This window comes from Pithys albifrons, chromosome Z, assembly GCF_047495875.1.
Source record: "Pithys albifrons albifrons isolate INPA30051 chromosome Z, PitAlb_v1, whole genome shotgun sequence".
Lineage (NCBI taxonomy): Eukaryota > Metazoa > Chordata > Aves > Passeriformes > Thamnophilidae > Pithys > Pithys albifrons.
In genome coordinates this window covers 72,035,860-72,058,846 of record NC_092497.1, presented here as the reverse complement: position 1 = coordinate 72,058,846, position 22,987 = coordinate 72,035,860, and the positions used below count along the sequence as shown (strand labels likewise).

The following is a 22,987-nucleotide window of genomic DNA, read 5'->3' as shown; positions in this document are numbered from 1 at the left end:
CTTGTCAAATGCAGGGACAGAAGACATGAAGAACTCAAAAGTACTAACTTCCCTTCTAAATGCAATTAAAAACATAAAACGTGCCTTCATTTCATATCTGGTAATTGCTCATCATGGCTGGGCTTCACAAACGAAGATTTGGGAAGGGCTCTCCCCACATGGGTGTGCCCTTCCAGCCTGTGCAGTGGATTTTTTAGGTGAGGCACAGCGTGCGCAGAACTGGCCTAAGGCCTAAGGCCTTCTCAAGAGGTCTCCCATCCAAGTACTAACCAGGCCAGACCCTCCTTAGCTTCCAAGATTTGACAGGATCAGGAGTCAGGGTGGCATGGCCGTCGCTGATAATTGCCACACATCTGTAGGCAATGCAACAATGAATCAAGTGGTACTCTTGGAATTGCATAGTAAGCACAACACACTTAATACTTGTTAATGATAAAAGTAGATAAATATAATTTCTTGAATTATAGTCTGGGTAAAGCAGAATGCCATGTGAAAGAAGTAAGAGAAAAACAGAACTGAAGCAAAGCCCCAACACCTGCTGATTATTTTGTGCTAAGGTCCATAGCTTGCTCATGGCCTCCTCAGCCTCGGCTGCTTCTATTATTCCAACACTGAAAGCAGAGACACAGGAACAAGCCACTGAATAGGCTATCACCTGAAACAAAAAGAGTATTTAATTATGTTAATTCATCATCATCATCATCATCATCATCATCATCATCATCATCATCATCATGCGTGGGTGTGCCCTTCCAGCCTGCACAGTGGATTTTTTAGGTGAGGCACAGCGTGCACAGAACTGGCCCCACCCTTTAACTCCTCAGGTCCATCTGCCACAGCCGAGTGAGCTTGGATGGTGACAGTGAAGTCCTCAGGACTAGAACCTACAGCCCCCGGTATTCCTAGGAGGTCTTACATTCAAGGACTAACCAGGGCTGACCCTGCTGAGCTTCCGAGATCTGAGGGGATTGGGTATCAGGGTGGCATTTAACTGCCTAATTCTGTTAACTAGTGTCTGATCAAATAATGTTCACATTGCATAACATACCAGCATGATAAAAAGACATAGCGTTTTCAATTTGTATTTTCCAATGTTTTATTCCCTCTTTGAAAGATTCTTCATTGATGTTAAACAAATAAAACTAAAGCTTGGAAATACTTCTGATTTTACAGAACTCAAACTCCTGACCTCCCAACAAATGTAGGTATTCTCAACACAATTATCTGATCATTATTTATGTAAGCATACTCAGCATGCTGTGGCCCCATCAGGGTTACATGCAGGTCCACCAGGCCAGAAAATAAGCACGTAGTGGAACTGTCTCTCACACACAACCCACAACACTAGCCTCTTGTCCTTGCAGAAGGATTCACCAGGAATAATGCTTCTCTGTTTTTCCACCTTAGTCATGCACAATAAGGAAATGAAGTCTGAACTATTAATAAGGCAAGAAGGCAAGTATGCTGTTTGACCTCTCTGTGCAAAAGTTAAGCAGCAGAAGAACACATGACCAAAAAGAAAGCAGAGAGCAACTACCTACCCTGCAAGACTGACAATCTGACTTGGAGCTAGTAGTAAGGCTCAGACTGTACCTCTTGCTGCAGCTGGCCAAAATTACCTCTCAAGTACAGGGTTATATCCCAGCCATTTATAGCTCTGAGAGAGCCTCTAGTGCATCTCATAAAAACAGCAGCATTCATTCTAGGGTGCTGGCCAAACTTCATGTCATAATCTGTACAACTCCTTACAGAGATTTTAATTGAAAAAGGTAGGGTTTGCTTCTCAACCCAAACTATCTCACAGTGTTAAACAGCTGCTGTCTTTAATCTCTGAAGTTGCTGTAATGAACTCAAGTTTAAGCTCAGTAATGCAGCTGAAGATGTCTGGGAACAGATAAATTATTTCATAGCTATAAGCCATTTTAATGCATGAACCATAAACTGCAAAAGACTAACCCCCAACACATATGTACTGCCACAAAAGTTAAACTCCATTCAAGAAGACCTTTAATAAGGAGCTATCAGAACAATACTAAGAGAGCGAAGAGAATAATACTATCAATCTCTAACTCCCTTAGGAAAAGCAGGATTATGCAACTCAGCTGTTCAGCTGCTGCATCATGTACAAACAGGCTGCTAAGTGCATGGACTGTGTCAAAACTTACAGGACATATTCTGGAAAAAAAATCCTGAAATGCATGCTCAAACTTAGCAGAGCTCAGTTTAAGTCTTCAAACATACTTACAAAGAGAACAGCAAATGGTGTCATAGTAGGATGCTCAGACACAAGATTCACATTAGTTAGTGATAGTAACTTTCAAGGAAGGCTACACAAGCATATTGAAGGAGAAAAGGAGCATTAAGGTTCTCCCTGAGAGTAACTTGCTGTCTGCTTTCTATTAGATCAGATGAGAAGCAAACAATTGTATATAAAAGACCCCTATCCATAGTTATTCAGGACCCAATTTTCAACAATTTGATTTGGGATTAAGGAATTAATGAAGTCCTTCAAAGAATTAAGTCTGTTTTCTTTTCAGGCAGTTTCCTAATGTCTGTGCAGCATTACAGGCTATTTTATTGCTACTGTTTTTCAGCAGATACAAAGCCACATATTGTAAAAGAAAAACTAGAAATCAAGCATTCAAGTACGACAAATAGCAGAACCTTCAGTAAAAAGACTGCAGTTATTAAAGGGAGGCAACAAAGTAAAATTTGTGTTAAAATAGGTCATACCTCCTGGACACATCTGTTTAGGTCGCCACTGCTGTCCATGTATTTGCAGAGTTTTCGCAAAGAAGCAGAAACGTGCACTCGTGATTCTGTTTGGCTACTGTGACTCATGAATGAAAGAACAAGTCCTACTCCTAAAATACATCCAGTGCTTTAAGAGAAAACAAAAGAAGAATTAAGTATGCTTTGGCTGCTCTGAACTCTCTTTAAACCACAACACAGGGCAAGACAATCCCTTGACCTTGCCAGAAAACTAGCCGAGAGAATTACCTACCACAGTCAGTGTTACCAATGTTTTTTATTTCACATATGATTTTCGAGAAACACAGGATTAATGAAGAACGTAAGAGGAAAATGTATTTAACTAATAAATCCTACGTATACAATCTCATTATTCCTTCTGTCTCTGAAGAACCAACTGCCTCAACAAGTACACCACCTAGTATGAAGGAAGTATGGATCCAAACTTCTATCCTGAACATCAACTCTTACATTGCAGTTAAACATACTAAATGGAGATTCACTGGCTGTATTAGAATCTGGTGCTGTCAGATTGTTAAAAGAAGTTGTTCCATATGCAGGTGTACAGAGGATCAGCTTCATCAGGGCAGACATATCCAGCACAACTAACTAATTGATGCTGAGGACACTTAACACTGCAACAAAAACATAGCTTCAAAGCATATAACAGGGCAGCTGGCACAAACAGCTTCATCGTCTACGCCTCTAGATCAGATTTTACTAGAAATGACACTGTGGACCAGAGAACTCTTAATAAACTCTGCTTCTGCATGTCCATGGCAAGTTCCAAGTTACCAGTTTTGCCAGAAAACTCTCAAACAGTTCTGGCTACCATAATGAGATATTTAAAGCATACCAGACTGTTCCAATGGTGATCTCACTGGCACAGATCCACAAGACCTGGAAGAAACAACTCTTATCTGGAGATAATTTTTTCCCCCATCGCACATCTCCCTGACACTGCACATAGTGGGTAGTGAGCAATAAAATGAATGTGGTTGGGATCTTAGGCACTCTTCTAAGCTTCTCTTACCCAGCTTATAAATGGGAAAAGTTACTGCTTTTACTCAGTTGGGAAAAGAGAAACTTCGGAGAATAACTTCAGTCATATTTATAAGCTAATGTCTTACAGCAACTGGAGATCAAGATGATTGAGCATGGCTTGAAGACTTGGAGTGGTGTCTTGGCAGTGGTATCTTTTTCCAGTAAAGGAAATCAAACCTTTTTAAGCAACTAGTGTATCTGAATTCATGAACAGCCAACAAAAATGGGGACGTGGCTTATACACAAGAGCCCTACATCCAAATTTACACTACTGCTTGTTGACAAAATGACACAGAAAGAAAATGGAATTTCTCATTACAGCTACGGTATTTTATCTTATTGACTCTTAATAGAAACTCAAAACATAAGTGGGGGCTGAAGCAAGACTAAAACTTCACCCACTTTGCTCTCCCTTTTTTAACTAACAATTGCTTTCACTCGGCCACCTTGTGTCACCCACATGGCATCTCAGGTATCCCAGTACATTTTGACTGTTATACTGACAGAGCATCAGGGTGCGGGGAGTCCTGGCTTCTGCTGGGGGCAGCCTGAGCCCAGCCAGTGTTGAATCCCACACCTGCACTGCTCTGCAAACCTACACCCAAAACACTGGCAGCCTGTTTTTAGGAAAAAAAGAGTATCACCAGTTTAGCAGGGGTGAAACACATTGGTGAGATCATCAGTGTAATACTCATGTCCCACAGCTGGCCATGCCCATGTTGCACTGGATCAAAAGGCTGGAAAGGATCTTCCTTTGAAATAGCAATTTACAAGTGCAGAAATACAAAATTTGGACAAGTTTGCACCACTGACACTTTTACATTACTTCTTTGCTCACAGAGAATGCTCATATTACACCAACTTACTCTTAAACTTTAAAAACCATAGCCACCATAAAAAAACTATTCCCCCTCTTCAATCTTCACTCTCCTGCTTGCCATTGTTTCGTATTCTTCTGGCAGCCTCTTGCTGCTCCAGAAACCTGGCTTGGCTTTTCTGTGAAGCTTTGATCTCCAGCTAACAGGCTTCACAAACGAATAGCAACAGGTATAACAAAGGAGTACAGCTGGTACAGCCTCTCTGCACTGTGTGTCTCTCACTCTGCGCCACTCAACAGGCAACACAAATCCTCAGTAAGCTATACAGGTTCACAGCCCAATGATGTGCAGCTCTGACTCCTCACAGCTTTTCAGGAAGTCTCACGGAGTAAGGAGAGTAAAGGAAAATGGGAATTATTACTGTTTCCTTTGAATAGGGAAGAGCAGGGCAGAGCAGTGCTCAAGATAAAAGAAAACCTTATGCACCCACACTGAGTTACTCAAGATACTGCGGTTCCTTCCCCGATCTGAAAGGAAAATGACTGCTGTGGAAGAAACACACTACCATGTTATGTTAGCTGTCTAACAGCAACTGGCAGAACTGTTTTATTGTTCCATTATTCCAGGTCTACCAATCCTAGTAATTGTGCAATGCCTTTCAATAATTTCTTGCCCTGCTGGTGGGCCACTCTACTCCTTGAGGCACAGCCTCAGTTGCTTAAATAAAATATATGTCTTTTATTCAATATTCAACATGCCTTCCACAGCTGTTAAATTAATGGCCTAGCTCTCCCAGATAAATTTGCCATGCTCCTGAAGCTCACACTGTATTGTACACACCACATGCATATTCCACTGACAGACTCCTGCATAAAAGCAGCTAAACATTACTGAAAACCTTGGCAACCACCCAAGAGCACCAAAGGAGGACTTTCAAAAAATCTTTCATTAACAAACGTGCAGATGTGATGAGTAACCCTACCCCTAGAATTGCTGGCTGTGAGCAAGACTGTGTGGTTCTTTATATATGCCAAAGGTTTTTACTTGTGGGTTGGCAGAGACTAGCAGTGGCAGTCATTACTTCTATTCATGTCACACTAGGGACTGCATGGAAAAAACATAAAGTGGTTTGTTTATTTATTTATTTATTTGTTTGTTTAAGGGCACACTCACTTAAAAGAGATGGGACACAGAGGAATAAATCAGCAAAACATCTTGACATTCAACAAGCACCAACTCAGAGTATTGCACATGAAAACAGACAGGCTGGGACTAGAGGCTTTGTGTGTCAGCACTAGGGGACAGCCTTGGGCACTGGTGGGCAGCACGCTGAGTTGAAGCCAGACATGCACCCAGTGATGAGGACCAGCAGTGCACAAGCAGCATGAGTAGGACACAGCCACAAGAGCTAGGGGAAGGATGACCCTTCTCCTCTGCTCTGTGCTCACCAACATACCTATAACACTGCTTTGAATGCAGGAAAGACATCAACAAAACTAGAAGTTCATGGGAGGCTACAGAGGCAGCTAGGCTGGAGTCCTTACCCAGTGAGCAGTGGCTGTGGGACCACAGCTGGTTCAGCTGTGAGAAAGGATGACTTGAGGGGCACCGAGCAGTATCTCAAGCAATGACAGGAAAGAATTAAGGAAATGTATCTGGGGTCTTACATGGTGGGAGGCCGAGAGGCAGTGGGCACAAGCTGAAGTATCAGATGTTCACATGGAGACAAAGACAGCCCAAAAGTAGAGTCAGGGTCCACAAACAATGTGCTGCCTCTACCCTTGGGGGCATTTCAAACTCTAACTGTAAAGCCTTGGGCAATGTAGCCCAAGTCCATGCCTGAATCATGTGGAATTCCAAAGGGCCTTTCCAGCCTGAATGAGCTGGTTATTCTATGGAAGTATTCAAAACAGGTTGTCTCCTTATCCTATTGTTATATTCTCCAGTGTATAATTAAGTACTAAAAGCATGAGTTAAAAAGGTGGAGCTCCAAATAAAGTATAATCAGTAATGAAGAAAACTCACTTATACTCCAGACTGGTGTCAAAGCAGCAGTCCTCCAGCACATCCAGGGACTTCATTAGAACCAAATTCATCTGCTGACCAGGTACATCACTACAAAAAGAAAACGAAACAGAAACAAACAACCAAAAAAAAATCCAATGCCTGACAGCGCAAAGAAAGGTACTGATAAAACATGACCTCAGCTAGACCTGTAACTTATTTATAAGCTCAAAATTCATGGTATTTTAAACTATTAGCTCTGGAAATCTCTCTCCATCTCATTGCCTAACTTACTGATAAAAAAGAAGCATTTACATCTCACTCCAAAGATGTCATAGGGAGTCCCTTCTTATGAAACATGTACACAATTTTGTTAATGAACAGACATTCTTAATGGAAACTAACTCTATGATCTGGTATTAGTTATAGCTACATCCCTACAAGTTTTGCTGTTGTTACAAATCAATGCTCTGAAGAATGTCTGAGATGAGGTTTTCAAATTATGCAGGGCACTGGAAGAGTAAAAACAATTCATAAGAAACTGTTACATACATGTATTCACTTCAATACCCCTCACCAAACATACGCAACACCCTAGCAGTCAAGAAACTGGAGGAGTATAAAGCTGAATCCACTTCTTAATTTCTCTGGAATCATCAGAAATTTTCAACTGAGGCCAACTCTTCTGAAAAGGAGGCATTTTCTACCAACTGCAAAACATTTCTTTGCTGCCAACACAGCTGTAACAGTATGCTTTAAAGACAGTCCATTATACCACTTCTACTGTAGCTCCATCCCCATATGCGTAATTCACATGATGTAAGTTAAGTGTACACTATCCAGTGTCCAGAGCATCATTTAGAAAGAAACCAATGAGAACTGTGAATTATTTTACAATTACGTCTTCTAGGGCACCTAGTCCCACTTAAAAGAGTATGTGTGGCTCTTCTAGGCGACTGTTTTGCACATGTACCTTAGAATAATATGAAAATCAATCACTCCTCCTGAAAGAATAACAAAATAATGAGATAGCTCTGGTAAGGGGTGGGGCAGGGGGTGAAGACTGATTATAAAAAGCATCTTCTAAGAAACATTGCAAAGCCCTTCAAGAATAATTTGCCTATGACTTGCCAATACTGTAATTCCACAGACCCTAATGCCACATGCAGAAAAAAAGCAGTTATTTGCCTTACTACATTACATGTGGGAATCCTTACCTCACTTTTTCTTCATACAAATGTGAGATAAACATCCCCAAACCAAGACCCATGTGGATTCGAACAGCTTGAGACTCATCAGCATTTGGTTTTCCAGGTAACCTGTCAGTCAGCATATTCAGGACCTCCTCAACCTTCTCCTTGCACGATACAATGAAAACTGGCACCAGGAGAGACAAAGCTGTGGCTGCACAGGAACGAGCTATAATACTAGCAGTATTTTCACCTGAATAGGATTTCTAGAAAAAAAAAACACAAAGAAGTTTCTTTCCGTTTCCTCTTGAGGGAAGGAAATAAAATTCCTTTCCAGGTAGTAACACTCAGCACTTTAGGAATTTAAAAGAAGTATCTATAGAGCAAAAAGCAGTACAAATGTACTGCAATCTCACAACAAATAGTATTTCATGGAACTGTGTATGGTAACTTTTCTATTTGGCTTATTTGTAAGCAGCTTAAAACCAGGGCAATTCAGAATACAGTTTCTAAGTGTAAATAAGATTGTTAAGCATGAAACTAATCAAATGATAAGACATGAGGCATCTAGAATTTAACAGCTATTCTGCACATAAATGCTTTGGTCTACATTAGTTTTCACCTTCCTTATTAAAATATCCAGCAGCATGATCAGAAAAACAAACAAAAACCAGTCACAATATTAATGTTCTCCTTCAAGTATAACACACAAAGAATTTAGCAAGTTGAAAAAAATACTATCTGAAATACATCACATCTAGCATGACAAAATACTGTAAGGCTTTCCAAGACCTCAAGAACACTGCATCCCAGTGAGCAAGACATCAGACAAAGGTGGCAAGAGATCTGCATGGATGCACAGGAGATGGAAGCAGGGTCAGGCCACTTGGAATGAATACAGAGCTTGACAGAATAACTAGCAATGAGAAAAGAAAGGCCAAGGCCCATCTGGAAATAAATCTGGCCAAGTGTGTCAAGGACAACAAGAAGGGCTTCTTCAAATACATAACTAACTAGAGGAAAAACTAAGGATCCTGTGGGCCTGTTGCTAAATGGAATGGGGACCCACATAACACAGGAAGCAGACAAGGCAGACTTACTGCCTGCCTTCTTTGCATCTGTCTTCACTGACAGGGCCAGCCTTCAGGAATTTCTGACCCAGGAGCTCAGGGTAAAGGTATGCTGGAAGAAGATTTTCTCTTGGTCAAGGAGGATTGGATTAGAGAACACCTAGGCTACCTTGACATCCACAAGTCCATGGGCCCCGACGGGACACATTCATGAATGCTGAGAGAGCTAATGGACACCACAGCTGGTCACCTTTGAAAGGTTGTGGAGATCAGGAGAGGTGCCTGAGGACTAGAAGAAAGCAAATGCTATCCCAGTTTTCAAAAAGGGCAAGAAAGAAGACAGAGAACTACCAGCCAGTCAGCCTCACCTCAATTCCTGGAAAGCTCATATAGAGCCTCATTCTGCAGGCCATCCATATCCACATGGCTAACAACAAGGTGGTCAGGAGTAGTCAGCATGGATTCACTAAAGGGAAATCATGCTTGACCAATGCAGTTGCCTTATATGATGGGACGATTACACAGATGCACGAGGGGAGAGCAGTGGCTATTGTCTACTTTGACTTTAGCAAGGCCTTTGACACTTTCTCTCACAACATCCTCATAGGCAAACTCAGGAAGTGTGGAATGGATGAGTGGACAGTGAGGTGGATTGAGGACTGTACAGTGGCACAGGGTCTAGCTGGAGGCTTGTCACTTGTGGTTTCCCCCAAGGTTCATTACTGGGCCTAGTATTGTTCAACCCCTCCATCAGTGATTTGGACGAAGGGAAAGATGCCTCAAGTTCACCGATGGCACAAAGTTGGAAGGAGTGGCTGATAACCCAGGGGGTTGTGCAGTCCTTCAGAAGGACCTTGACAGTTTGGACAGATGGACAGAGAAGAACTGTCTGATGTTCAATAAAGGCAAGTGCAGGGTCCTGCACATGGGATTCAATAACCTCAGGCACCACAACAGGCCTGGAGGCTGACCTGCTAGAAGGTAGCCCTGTGGAGAAGGACCTGAGGATCCTGGTGGACAACAAGCTGTTCATGAGCCAGCAGTGTGCCCTGGGGGCAAAGAAGACCAATGATATCCTGGGGTACATTAGGAAGAGCATTGTCAGCAGATCAAGGGAGGTGATCCTGCCCCTCTGCTCAGCCCTAGAGAGGCCACATGTGGAGTGCTGTGTCCAGTTCTGGGCTCATCAGTACAAGACAGACATGGAGCTCCTGGAGCAGGTCCACTGAGGAGTGACAAAGATGAATAAAGGACTGGAGTACCTCCCTTATAAGAAAGGTTGAGGAAGCTGGGCCTGTTCAGCCTGGAGAAGAGACAACTGAGAGAGGACCTCATCAACATGCAGAAGTATCTGAAGGGAAAGTGTTAAGAGTATGCAGCCAGGCTCTTCTCAGTGGTGCTGAGCAGTAGGACAAGAGGCAATGGGCAGAAACAGATGTACAGGAAGTTCCACTGGAACATGAGGAAGAACTTCTTTACAGTGCGAGTGACCATTCACTGGAACAGCTTGCCCAGAGAGGTTGTGGAGTCTCCCTCACTAGAGATATTCAAGAACATCTGTATGCAATCCTGTGCCATGTGCTCTAGGATGGCCCTGCTTGAGCAGGGAAGTTGAACCAGATGACCCACTGTGGTCCCTCACAACCTTATCTTTCCCAGGATAACCAATAGAGATGCTTTCTAGAAGGAAGATCCCTTTACAAAGTTTTTAAAATTTCTTTCTATTTTGAAAAGTAAAGTCCCCACAACTATCACTACTTATAAAGTAATGCACTGCTGGTAAGTGATAGCCTAATGTTACATATATCATCTTCCACATGCAACTTTGAAAAGAAGAATATCCCATCAGGATGCAAGGCACTCCACAAGACAGTGATTTCTCTTGTGTACCTTAGAATTTTAAAAACATAAGAATTTTTTTAACAGGTGGATATTAGAACAAGTGGATTTTTTTAACAAATGGATTGTTCTATCTTGAAATCCCTTTTTAAACAGCATATTTTCAAAGGCAGGAATCACAAAAGAATTCATCAAGAACAGTTTGCCCCAAGTGCTGAATCTTATGTCCAGCCAGTGCAGCAGTTATTTATTCCGTGACTTATGTTCCCTATCATGGATGACAGGGGTCACATGCCACATTCCATCAGTAATTTTCACCTTTGGATGCTGAAATCTTACTACTGGACTGAATGCAGTTTACGAATGCAGTTACTGAAGTTCTGGTTTAAAATCATCATGACACACTAGTAGGCTGGTATTTAGCCTTGTAGGAACCAAGTTCTCTTCTGCATTTATGACACAAAGCATCTCCAATCTGGTAATTTCTAATCAAAAGTTAGCAATACCTGTTCCTTAAGGTCTATACTGAGCTTTCAGTCCATCTGCAGGTCCTACTTAAGAACTGCCTAACACTTCAATCTTTTGAGAATTTCAACTGGTTATCACAGCACAAGCACATATGACACAACTTCTACTGGTCCTAAGGGGTTCAAGAGACACTGTGAAGAAAGAATCACCTGCTCCACAACTATTAGATTTTGAGAAAGTATGCATTTCAGAGTCCTGAGGAATGATGTGAGAATCCTTCAGGAGTTTGATAGTGTGATAGTCTGAGGAGAGACCATTCATGTGACAAGGTTTTTCTTTGTACATATATGCCAAATATCTTAGCTTATGATGGGTTTTTTTGGTTTTAAAGTTTCCTTCATTCCTCATGTGTGGTTTTTACCATTTTGGTAATAAAGAAAAAAACTTAAGGCAAACGCAAATAAAAGCAGAAAACTCAATGAAAGAAGAAGAACAAAAACAAGAAAAGTTTTGATTTTCCTGTATTACAACTACTACAGCTCAAACAGAAGAAGGAAATTTCACAATAAGAACTCCAGGTATAAAATACAGATATATTGTCTTTAATACCACAGCATGTACCTGGTAGAACCATGGGAAGACTTGACCTTTAGGCTGGTAGCGGCTATTCACAATACTCAAGAGAGTCTCTGTGACCATAGAAATCCAGTGTTTCATAGGAATAAAGTCAGGTTCAGTCTGCAAAAATCAAACCCAAATATTCATAATTATTTTTATCTTAAATTAAGTCTACCTAAACACAAGCTCAGCTGCTGATGTTCCAGCTGTGATCCATCATGAATGAGGTTATTTTGGCATTCCTCCGTACTGTAAGTAGTGTGATCTACTTGCCAATGCTGACTGTCCAGACACTACTTTTGAACAAATACTATTCAGTGAAACCAAAAATTATGAGAAAAGAGGTTGGCTGTGTTTCCAGTGTCCATAGATAGAGTGACCTCTGTATCATCTGTCAAAACCAACAAATAAATAAGTTGGTCATTATGGCTCTCATGATAAGGCACGTCCACGCTCTGCATGCTGTTGTATAGATCACACAGTAGCTACAGATACCATTCACTGAGAAGGGTAGAATTTCAAGTTGAAAAAGTGAAGTACTTCACATGCACTTCCCAGGCCCCCAAACACCTGATCATATTACTTCATTATCATTCACTAAGAGTAGAGAATCTCTTCCAGATTGACTCACCTCAGGCATCCCTTCAGTGTCTGAGGAAAGGCTACTTTCATATTTAGCTACAGCAACTGCAAGACCAGTTAAGGCAAAAATAGAGTTTCCTTTCACCACTGGGCTGTCTCTGTACAGAAAAAGGCAAATAGTTAAGAAATGTAATAGAGATGCTAGCTACAAAACATGTACCTCAAAGCAGAAAAACTATACTACACGTGGTCCAGGAAGGAAGGCCTTTGCATCTAGCAACTTCATTGGGCTGTAGTCTAGCTCAGGAAAAATCTAATGCATTTCATCTTCAGGAATTAGAGAAAGAACAGGGGAAAGAAGTGTTTCAGTCTTTTTTTCCTCTCTGTCTTTTATATAAAGTCCAGCACACACAAAGTTGCATAAAAGCAGAAGCTCCTTTCACTGTAATGAGGACTGCTACCTTGCAGAACAAGAAGTGCTCACAGAAACGCACCAGTTGGTCTTAGCTAGTACCATCTCTATGGAGGACAAACCAAAAGTATCTTCAAATGGAGAATGCTAGAGAGGTAAGTCAATTCATTGCAACAGCATCAGAAGATCTAGCACAGCAGCCATCACTGAAATATCAGCTTTAATAAAATACTTTTATATATTTCCTTATGCTACAAAAACAATGTCAGACTAAATTATATGTTTCAAAGAGCACTAACTTCTACCACAGTGCAAACCTTAACTTTAAGGAACTTAAGAAAGAAAATCTGCCATCAACAAATAAGAGACAGAGAATATAAATGTGTTCAGTTTCATAAAAAGATATAGGTTGATAAAGCAGTCATTCCCAGCAAAACATATTGCAATGTAGTCCTGATGGAGCTATAGTAGTCTAAAAAAGGCAGCTGCATAATACAATTGTACTAGACCACTTACAGACCAGTACACTCTCTGCAACAGTTTTCCATTTCTAAAATCTTCCTTGACTGCTGCTGTAAAAATACACCCACACTGCAATTTTTTGCAATGTGTTCCAGATCCAACAATCTCATTATCACAGTAAAAATATTCTCTGGATTTCTGTTTTTCTTTTTAAAATAAGACACATGGGTCTTAGGGGAATGTCATTGTTTGGAACACTGAAACTACTTCCTTTTAGGTAAGAGATACCTACAAATAATTATAACGAGGTACTTTAGCTCTTTCAAGTCACTCAGTATCTCTTGCCTTAAATAATTTCCTAATCTATGTATGGAACCATTGCTGATTTTGATCATCAACTTCTAAAAAGCTACATTTCATGATGTACCTCAAACAGAGAGAAACTTCTAATTCTACAAGCTCATGAAAGCTGGATGCTTTAAAGTTCATGAAGGTAAAAGTTTTCCTCTTAAGAAGATGCAGGAGGAAAAAGAGCAGTGTCTTACTCTAATTGAAAATATGGAAAAAAACATCATCTGTAGTAATTTAGCAGTTCTTACTTGGAAGCACCTTTGATGACATCGGTCAACATATCTCTGACCCTGTGACAGAACAGAAAGAACTCACACTCTATTCATTATACTATGGCACAAACTCAGCTAACTTCCCCTTATGCCTTACATGTGTCCATTCTAAGTTAACAATTAGCTATCTATCACAAGACTTAGCACAAAATAATTACAAGCATTTAATCTGTAAAAATACTTATGTACCATCCACCATTCTTTCATAGTCATGTGCACTTCCAGTGCTTTATAAAGGGCTCTTATTTGACTTAGCACCACTTTCTGTGGTGCTTTTGGAGCACATCAAACATGTAAGTTTCCAGATCACTGTGCTATGTCCTAGTATAAGAAAATCTGAATGTTTTAAAATGAACAATTACCATTTATTCAGCACTTACTATGCTCTGGAAATCACTATAGGAAGTTATGCTATTAGGGGGCATAGTAAACCAAACCTATTAAATGAAAACCATCAGAATACTTACAATTTCTTATACATTTCAGTAAACTATTTGTAATAGGCTAGTGGTTTACAGATGTTTAGCTTTGCATTCATATCAAGACAGAAGCAGAGATACTCGTATACTGGCAAGTGTGGGTGAGGAGAGAGATCCTCTATACTACAACATACAATACTATCATGGCCACAAACATCATTCTACAGAATGAGACAATTCTCCAATCACAGTTTCACGTGATTAGTAGACTGAAAATGCACGCCTACTAAAACAGGGCTGTATGTTATACGACTGATTTATACTCAGCCTTTCAAAGAAACTTACTCAGCCTTTTCTTCATTATCTCACTAGTTTTGTACATAGTTTCAAACCTCTCCACACTAGAAGCACTTACAACTTGGTAAATACCAATGCAAACTTGCACAGTACTTACACAACAAAGCAGTAACATTAGACTTTATGTTAAGTTGTCTACAATTAGGTTAAGCCCAGAAGGCAACAAAATTCCTTAAAGGGTACTGAAGCTAGAGCCCCGAAGCACTAAGCAATTACGTGGGAACTGGAAAGGAAACAAAAATCTAATACTGGACTCCCAGTTCACTTTCTGCTTGGATTTCTTCCTTGTTAAAGGGAATTCTCTTCATTTTTGACATGTTTACATTAACACTAGGAAATACAGAGTAGATACTGGTTCAGAAGAAATCTGCAAAAGGAGCATTGCTACAGGCTTTCTTATACCCTATCCAGAAATGGATCAGGCCACTAATACGTAAAGAATAATTTCTACAATACTATATCATCCTGGATCTTAAGATGAAAGCCTCTATTCTAGAATCAGCTGGAATGAAACAGACACAAATTTTGTATTCTGGTTGAGGGGGACTTAGTAACACCTTTTGGACTGAAACAGACAAAGAGTATTTTGGTTTTGTCTGTACATACTTTGTTCCCAATACACTTATGAACAAGCATAGAAATCGATATTGTCCATGGATATGTAGCTCTTTCTTTCTTTCTGTGAAGCCTCTCACTTCCCACTTTCTCTGGGCCATGTACATATACGGCTAAATCTTGAGAGACTGAAAGACACTTCTGACCTGACTGAAACAAAAGGAGCTGAGGATATGGATAAGAGGGTGCATCATATGCTTCCTTCTAAGCAACATCCTCAAGCTTAACATTGCCAAATTACCCTATGAACCGAGGTGTGTCAGTCCACCACAACATACATGATACTATGGCTTACACTTGTATCAAGATATTTTCAGTGAGACTGCTCATTAAAGTCTCAACAAGGAAATTTTTTTATTTTGTAATCCTTCTCTAACATCCTACAAAACAAACAAATTTTTCCATTCTTTCCAGTTGCTCACCCTACAAAGCTGTCAGGCTCTGTAAAGGGGAAGATAACTGAAGCCATGCATATGTGAATCCTTAGCAGTCTTTCTTTTTGCTTGCCTTCCCATCATGGTCACTGTGTCTGGTGATTGCTTGTTGTTTTGCTTTGGTTTTTTTCATTAGTGCTCATACTGCCTTAAACTTGCAAAATTAAACACTTTAAAATCTTTCTCCTCTGTCCCCTCGCTTGCCATTACAAGTGATTAGGAGCAGATAGGCGCTTCCTTACCACAGCCAGGCTGTAAATTGTTTGTACTGCACCTCTTCAGGATCCTCTTTTCCGTGTTTTAACTGCATCTCCAGCTCTGCCTGCCTCCCCTGTGGAAATGCAGAGTAAGTCAGAATTGGATCTTACATGGCTAATCATCGTAAGATTTCTTCAGAGAATACTCAGGTAGTACACATAGCCCTTAACCTGAGGGCTAGTTTATAAGTGATCTTGACTGCTTTCCACATGAGATCTCACTGTAATATACAATATATCACAGAGAAGAATTTATTGTTTTTTATTCTGATTGAGGAAAACAAGCTGCAGACAGCATAAATGGCCTCAAATACTGAGGCATCTATGTGGTATATGAAGAGAGACGTTCGCTTGGGAAGGGGTACAAGAAGCAAGGAACAAGCTTTAGAAGCCTGTCAGCTAACACGGATTCTAAGAGCAAATACTGCTTTCTTGATGTGTTATTTAAAGCAAAGCTCCTCATCCTTTTCCTTTGTGTGACTTCAACCTCCTGTAACCTCCTACACCATTCTTTCTGTACATTTACAGTGGTGATATGGATTCTAGCCTCTAACAGTTGTTACCTAAACATATTAAACAGCTTTCTTTAACATCCAGTCTCCAGTGTGAGACAACTACAACTCAGCTTCCTTAAGTTGTCAGTTACTGCTCCTTAGCAGATTATTAAGCCTTAAGTGAAAAATACAGGCACATGTGCTGTGTTTTTTAGGTATTAGACACTTGTACACAACAACGTGAGAATACAATACAGCTAATCTTGTAAATTCAAATGCCACTCTACAAAAGGTGACTTTCCACCAAGATTAAAGGAGCATATACAACACACTAACCAAAAAGAAAGCAGTACAGCTGTTCAGAAATACTGAATTATGTACTATCCAGACTACTCATCTTATATTGTAGTCTCTTTTGACCACCTCAGAAGAAATGTACTACAGAAGCATAAGGAGTAAGTAAGAAGGGACAAAAATAAGCTCTACTGGTAAGAAACCCTACAGATCCTTCAGAAATAAGCCTGGTACATGCCAATCTTCTGAAATCTTGCCTTAGAAGGGAAGCAAAATAGGAAAGTAATTAAATGAAAGCAGCAATGTCCCCCAAGACCTAAAACTGCAATTTGAGTAGCTGCTGTTTTGTAATGGGATTGGCTTGCTTTAGAATTTGGTATTTTGCTGATGGCCAAGATTCAATCTGTTTTGAAAAGGTGGCAGAAGCATATATTTTGCTGCACAGCAAAAAGAGGAACTGTCAAAGCTTCTATAATTCGCTCAGCAATCTGAGCTGTTTGCACTGAAAATGGCTGATGCAGCCTGGAAATACAAACAAATAAGCCCTTCTAGTAGCACAAAGAGAGCCTTCTGGAAGGTGGCTATTCACTAAGATTTTAAAAATAATTTTCCTGTTGAAAAACCAAATGGTACTACATTGATCTAGCTATCAAGTCAGCTAACCTAATACAAGAGGGCATTTGAGATATTTCTGAATCATTAGATAGGGCTGAAATAATCAGAAGACAAGTCATTTACAGTGTGACAGCATTACAGGGTGATTAAGGGAAGTTCTTTTTAATGAAATCATCCCTCAATAGCTTCTGTCACCCACAGTAGTGGTACTACTATTACAGACTTTCTACCTAAGCAGTAGGTTAGAGGTCTAGCTAAAATTTCAACTTCTAAAAATTCTAAAAAATTACACATTCTGCAAGTTGACACAGGAACAAGCTGCTGGAACCTGAACTGTAAACAGAAATCACACTTCTACAAAGTATCCCAGATTGTGCTGCCATTAACTGAAGACTGATTTTTATTTCCCATTCACAAATTTTATTATTTAAGACCTTAAGCTTTTTTTATTATTATTTTTGTACAAGTGCTCTTGCTGGTAAAAATAAAACTAGTATCACTTGAATAAGCATTAATGTGCACAATATTATATACATGGAAATTACCTGCAGAACTGCACTGTAGGTTCGACTCATAAATCCTAACCAGGACTGTGGCAGCAGTATGGAGCAGTGCCATTCAGAAGGTTGAATGTTAACCTGTGCAACACACCAGAAAGGTTAGAAGGGGTCACATTAAGTCTAGCATATGCAGGTTGTACATTCTCCAGCCTAGGATTTCCAGGCAATCACTCACGCCCTGCCATAGGCCATTACACGTGGCTATAGGAAACTAAAATGATAATGTACTTTATTCACCTTTCTGATTTTACCCACACCAAGTTACTTTCAACTTCATTACCCAGGACAGCCAAAACTGGTTGCTCCAGGTAGTCCAACAAATAATTGATCTCAGAGGGAGCAGTAGACTGTATCTGGCAATAAGCACAACACAGCAGCATTGGAAAACATTTCTTCATAGTTTGTGAAAATCTTGGATGCTTCTAAAGGTAGAATAGTTAACAAAGATAAAAAACTAACCTGCCTTTGCAAACAATTATTTTCTTAAGTCTTCCTACTTCATCACCTCTATTTCATGCTCCTCATGATCTACATAAAGCAATCAATATCCTTTCTTTACATGGATTTTACAACAAAAAACAAAGGACCATTTTAAAACTTCATGCCCACTGCCAATAGTGAACTTAAAAGACTTGTGAGTAAGTACTAATACTTCTATACAAATAAAAACATTCTAAAAGTCAGCCAAATTACCTACTCAACCACACAGGCAATACAGATATGTCCTGCAGTAAACAAGGAAATCTCATCTTTAAATAACCCATTAACATTAGTCCTTCCTTGTAAGCCAAAATTATATGCACACACCCCTCTCATCTCTGCTCATCAATTCCTCCAAAAATTGATGAGCAGCCAAGGTCCCAGTTACAATTGCTTGCCTTGGGTTCCCAAGGAATCTGCAGCAAATCCAGTCTCTACTCTGAAAATATTTTAGTATTCAACACTACTTAGCCTCGTGCTGGTCAACAGCCAGCTGAACATGAGCTAACAGTGTGCCCAGATGGCCACGAAGACCAATGGCGTCCTGACTTATATCCAGAATAGTGTGGCCAACAGGACCAGGGAGTGATTGTTGCCCTTTTACTCAGCACTGCTGAGGCCGCACCTTGACTCCTGTGTCCAGGCCTGGGCCCCTCATACACTGAGGTGCGGGAGCTTGTCCAGAGAAGGGCCATGAAGCCAGTGAAGGGTCTGGAGCACAAGTCCTATGAGGAGCAGCTGAGGAAGCTGGGATTTTAGTCTGGAGAAACAGAAGCTTAGGGTTGACCTTACCACCCCCTACAACTACCTGAAGGGAGGTGGTGGCAAGGTGAGAGTCTCTCTCTTCTCCCAGGCAACTAGAGTCAGGATGAGAGGACACAGTCTACAGTTGTGCCAGGGAGGTTCAGGTTGACCATCAGGAGGAATTTCTTCATGCAAAGAGTTACTACACATTGGAATGGACTGCCCAGGGAAGTGGTGTATTCACCATTCCTGGAGGTGTTCAAGAAATGCCTGGACAGTTAGTCAGTTAGTACTATGGTCAATCTGAGAGGGTGGTGATTGGTCAAAGACTGCACTTGAGGATCTCGAGCCTATTCAGCCTCAATGATTCCATGATTTATGTTTGACTAGTCTCAATGATTTGTGAAGTTCACCACATAAACCACACTTGTGCAAGACAGCAAAAGATGGTCTGCAAAATACTGCTGTGCTCATGCAGGAAATCCAACGCTTTAGACATATTATTGCATTTAAAGGATCTAGACAAGATGGTCTAACTAGAAACATCTAAAATCTGCAGATGGGTTTGATGACAACAGAACTGCTGAGCTGCTTTTCATAAATTAATTTTCTTCATGGCAGTAAAAATTTTCCACATATGAGGAATATGAGGAAGACAAGAGTGAAGTGAACATGTTCACATAAAAAGAACATTTGAAATTCATCTGTGACTAAAAACGACTGTATATAGCACTGCAAATTATCACATAAGCAGGGCTTTACCTACTTATTTCAGTTCAGGAAACCAGCAGCCTTTACTTATTGTCTATCACTGAATACACAATGGTAAGAACTACCTTAAGTATTGGTTAATTAATACTAGCTATCATAGCTAAAGGAGGGAAGTGAAGCTTGTATTGTTTCTTGAGTGCACAATTTACATGTAGGAAAATATTGGTCAGGTGGGGAGGCACAGGGCAGGAGGCTCCAGGGACCTGTGAACCAAGGACAGGTTGGTTGTGAAATTGTGTCACACTGGTCCTGGTATGTTTTACAGAGGCAGCATGGCCAGACCAGGCTGCTGAGCAGTTTTCAAGGAAGAACTGCAGCCTGAGGCTGGAGCTTGGAGCCAGTACCCTGAGCCTGTTGGCTGATGCTTAAGAAAGACATGTTTCCCTGAAAAGACACAAATGCAGACCATGCTGGTCAAAATGCAAGACAAGTAATGCTGGCAAATCACAAGATATACTACTCCTATCCTTCAACATTCCTGAATATCCATGGGACAAGTTCTGTACTAGAAAGTAATTTCAGATGAAATCAGAAGTTTATTTACCCTCTCAGGTGCACTCTCAATAAAAATCCAACACCATCGCAAGATCTGGATGAGCTTTTTTTCACCACTGGTATCTTTGTGCTGCCACAGATTGTTATCTATTGCTCAGTTGTTTTACACTGATACACAGCCAGCACAGGGCACACAAACCAAAATGCAGGGAACTGTGAAATTAAATACATTTGGATAATTTCCTTAGGTATATAACTGAGATAACACTCTTCAAGAACCAAGAAACTATGATATTATTAGTATTTATGGCCTATTTTAAAATCTGCAGTAAAGCAGGAAGACTGGGAATTCTAGTATGTTCTTTTACTAAGTACAATGGATTTCCACCTTGATAGCAAACTCACATGATCCTTAAAAATCACCTCATCTCTAACAAATGTTTCTTCATGAAAACATGTTTTAGACAATACCTTTATATCAGTGAAGTGTTTAGGCATGTATTTAAATGCCCCTCTTACACATGGGACATAAAAAGTGCTATCAGTGATTTCATAAATAAGACTAACGTTACATGTCTTTATAGACCTAATAGTGAAGCAGCATCTCTTTGCATTTCAAATTTTGCTTAGAGGCTCTTTTTCACATACTTGCATGCACACACTTTCACTCTTCAGCATTCCTTTGTGAGAAAAAAATTGACTGTCTTTCTCAAAGGCACAGTAGATTGAGGAGGAGAAAGGCAAAAATCTGTCAATGAACTTAATTTCTGAATACTGTTCCATCACTGGAGGAAATCCATTGAGTAAATTCAATCATACAAATCAGCACAAAGTAGCTTATAATCTGAACTACATCCACCAAATCTCTAGGCACAGAAGAACACACTACAGTGAAGCCTGTTCCAGAAAATCCAATTATCAGATTAAGGAACTTCACATACAAGGTTTAAGTAAGTTCTTGCATATCTTGATTACAACAAAACCAAATCAGAAAAGAAATGCACAGAAGGACCTTTCCACTTGAATTCTCAAAGATGCATGTCCTCACAGCATATCTAATGAATACATTTAAAAGAAGCAGGGAATGGTTCTTCTATGAGTACACAGATGCCTAACAAAACTATGCTTGTAGAGGAGTATACAACTCACCAATGGAATCCAACTTTGCAATTGAGCCTGTAAAAATGGCAAAATAACTTGTGCTATTTCCAACACATAGAAAGCACTTGAATATTGAGAAATATGCAAAGGCAGGACTAACATCCTTCATTTAAAAAATCCCAAACTGCACCACCAGTTCAGACTGTCAAAGCCGCCATTTACCACATCAGTCTGCCAAAAGCAGTCCGCCTCTGATTTTTTCAAGTAGTGTGAACTGTTCCCTTCACCTCCACTAGAGAACACAAAGATGGGTAGCTAGCTGAAAGACCATAACTTTAACCCAAAACATATATTAATAGAACCATCAAAACGTATGGCACATAATGTGAACATAACTAACTATTCATCCTCATTCATTTTTACAACAGGTAAGTGAATCTGCTAAGAAATTATTCCTATGATTTCCTGGGAAGAATTAATTCCAAAACTTGAAACAGTCACAGGAACTTATTAGCTAATCTAGCCCAGGTGACTGGGATAAAACTCAGGGTCCTCTGGTACAGTATGATTCAGGGAGCCATAGAAAAAAATAAAACCCATGGTCTATAAAACTTCTGACCACTGCGACTACAGTAACTCACACGTCCTCTCAGAGTGAGATTAACAAACTCTGTTCAATAGTGTATCAAACAGCACATATCCATTTCTGGAGGAATGATGATCTTCCTCTTTCAAGTCACCAGTGACCTGAAAAGTGCATTACAGCATTTCAAACATACCACAGTTTATTGAACATATTTTCTTCTTCCCATGAGATACCTGCTTCAAATACTATCAAAAAACTCTTGTGCATCTTAATCTGATGCTGCTGACAGGTATCACAGATCCATCCAAACCCTCCACTAGAACAGTGTCTAGCAGATAGAGTAAGTCTGGCCCATCAAGGTTCAATAGTAAGTTATCTTTTTGCTGCTGTTACTGATAGATTTGAAGGGCAGCTAAAACCAAGTATTTGTTATTTGTATATTACAAAGACTTAAATAAACAGGAAGAAAATCTTTCCTCTGCAGAATCTCAGGTATCATATTTTTACACAAAAAGAATCCCATAAAGATGAAATGGGTTTTCCCAAGCCCCTCACTGTGCCCCAGGTGTCAAAAAACTAAGTTCAATAATGGTAACTAAGCACACACAGAGACAGACAGATACACAACCTGTAGGTTCAATTCTACAGCTGTGAGCATAGATCAAATCACTGAAGAGAAAAAAACATTATGATTTCACTATGGTGATGACTGCTTAGTCCTAACTAAGAAAATGGCAACTTCTGGACATTTTTAGAGATAAAATAAATGGACTTCTGCTATCTCCCAAACAATTGTATTTTCTTGATATTTACATCAACTTCACATTTTATTCAGTCTTATGCTGAATTCAATGCTTCGAAAGCACTTTTAAGATTTCTTTTTA

The 22,987-nt window shown here is 40.0% G+C and overlaps 1 protein-coding gene across 4 annotated transcripts in view; it reads right to left on the bottom strand.

The window, feature by feature from the left end:
- FOCAD (focadhesin) overlaps positions 1-22,987 on the bottom strand; it is a 90,196-nt gene that overhangs the window by 15,291 nt on the left and 51,918 nt on the right. For all 4 annotated transcript variants that reach the window (XM_071580101.1, XM_071580103.1, XM_071580102.1 and 1 more), the window contains 9 exons: positions 17,912-18,004; positions 15,949-16,037; positions 13,858-13,899; positions 12,434-12,542; positions 11,806-11,922; positions 7,835-8,073; positions 6,639-6,728; positions 2,734-2,881; positions 536-655 (listed from right to left, as the gene is read on the bottom strand). In XM_071580101.1, coding sequence (XP_071436202.1) covers positions 536-655; positions 2,734-2,881; positions 6,639-6,728; positions 7,835-8,073; positions 11,806-11,922; positions 12,434-12,542; positions 13,858-13,899; positions 15,949-16,037; positions 17,912-18,004 — 1,047 coding nt within the window. The remainder of the gene's footprint in view (positions 1-535; positions 656-2,733; positions 2,882-6,638; positions 6,729-7,834; positions 8,074-11,805; positions 11,923-12,433; positions 12,543-13,857; positions 13,900-15,948; positions 16,038-17,911; positions 18,005-22,987) is intronic.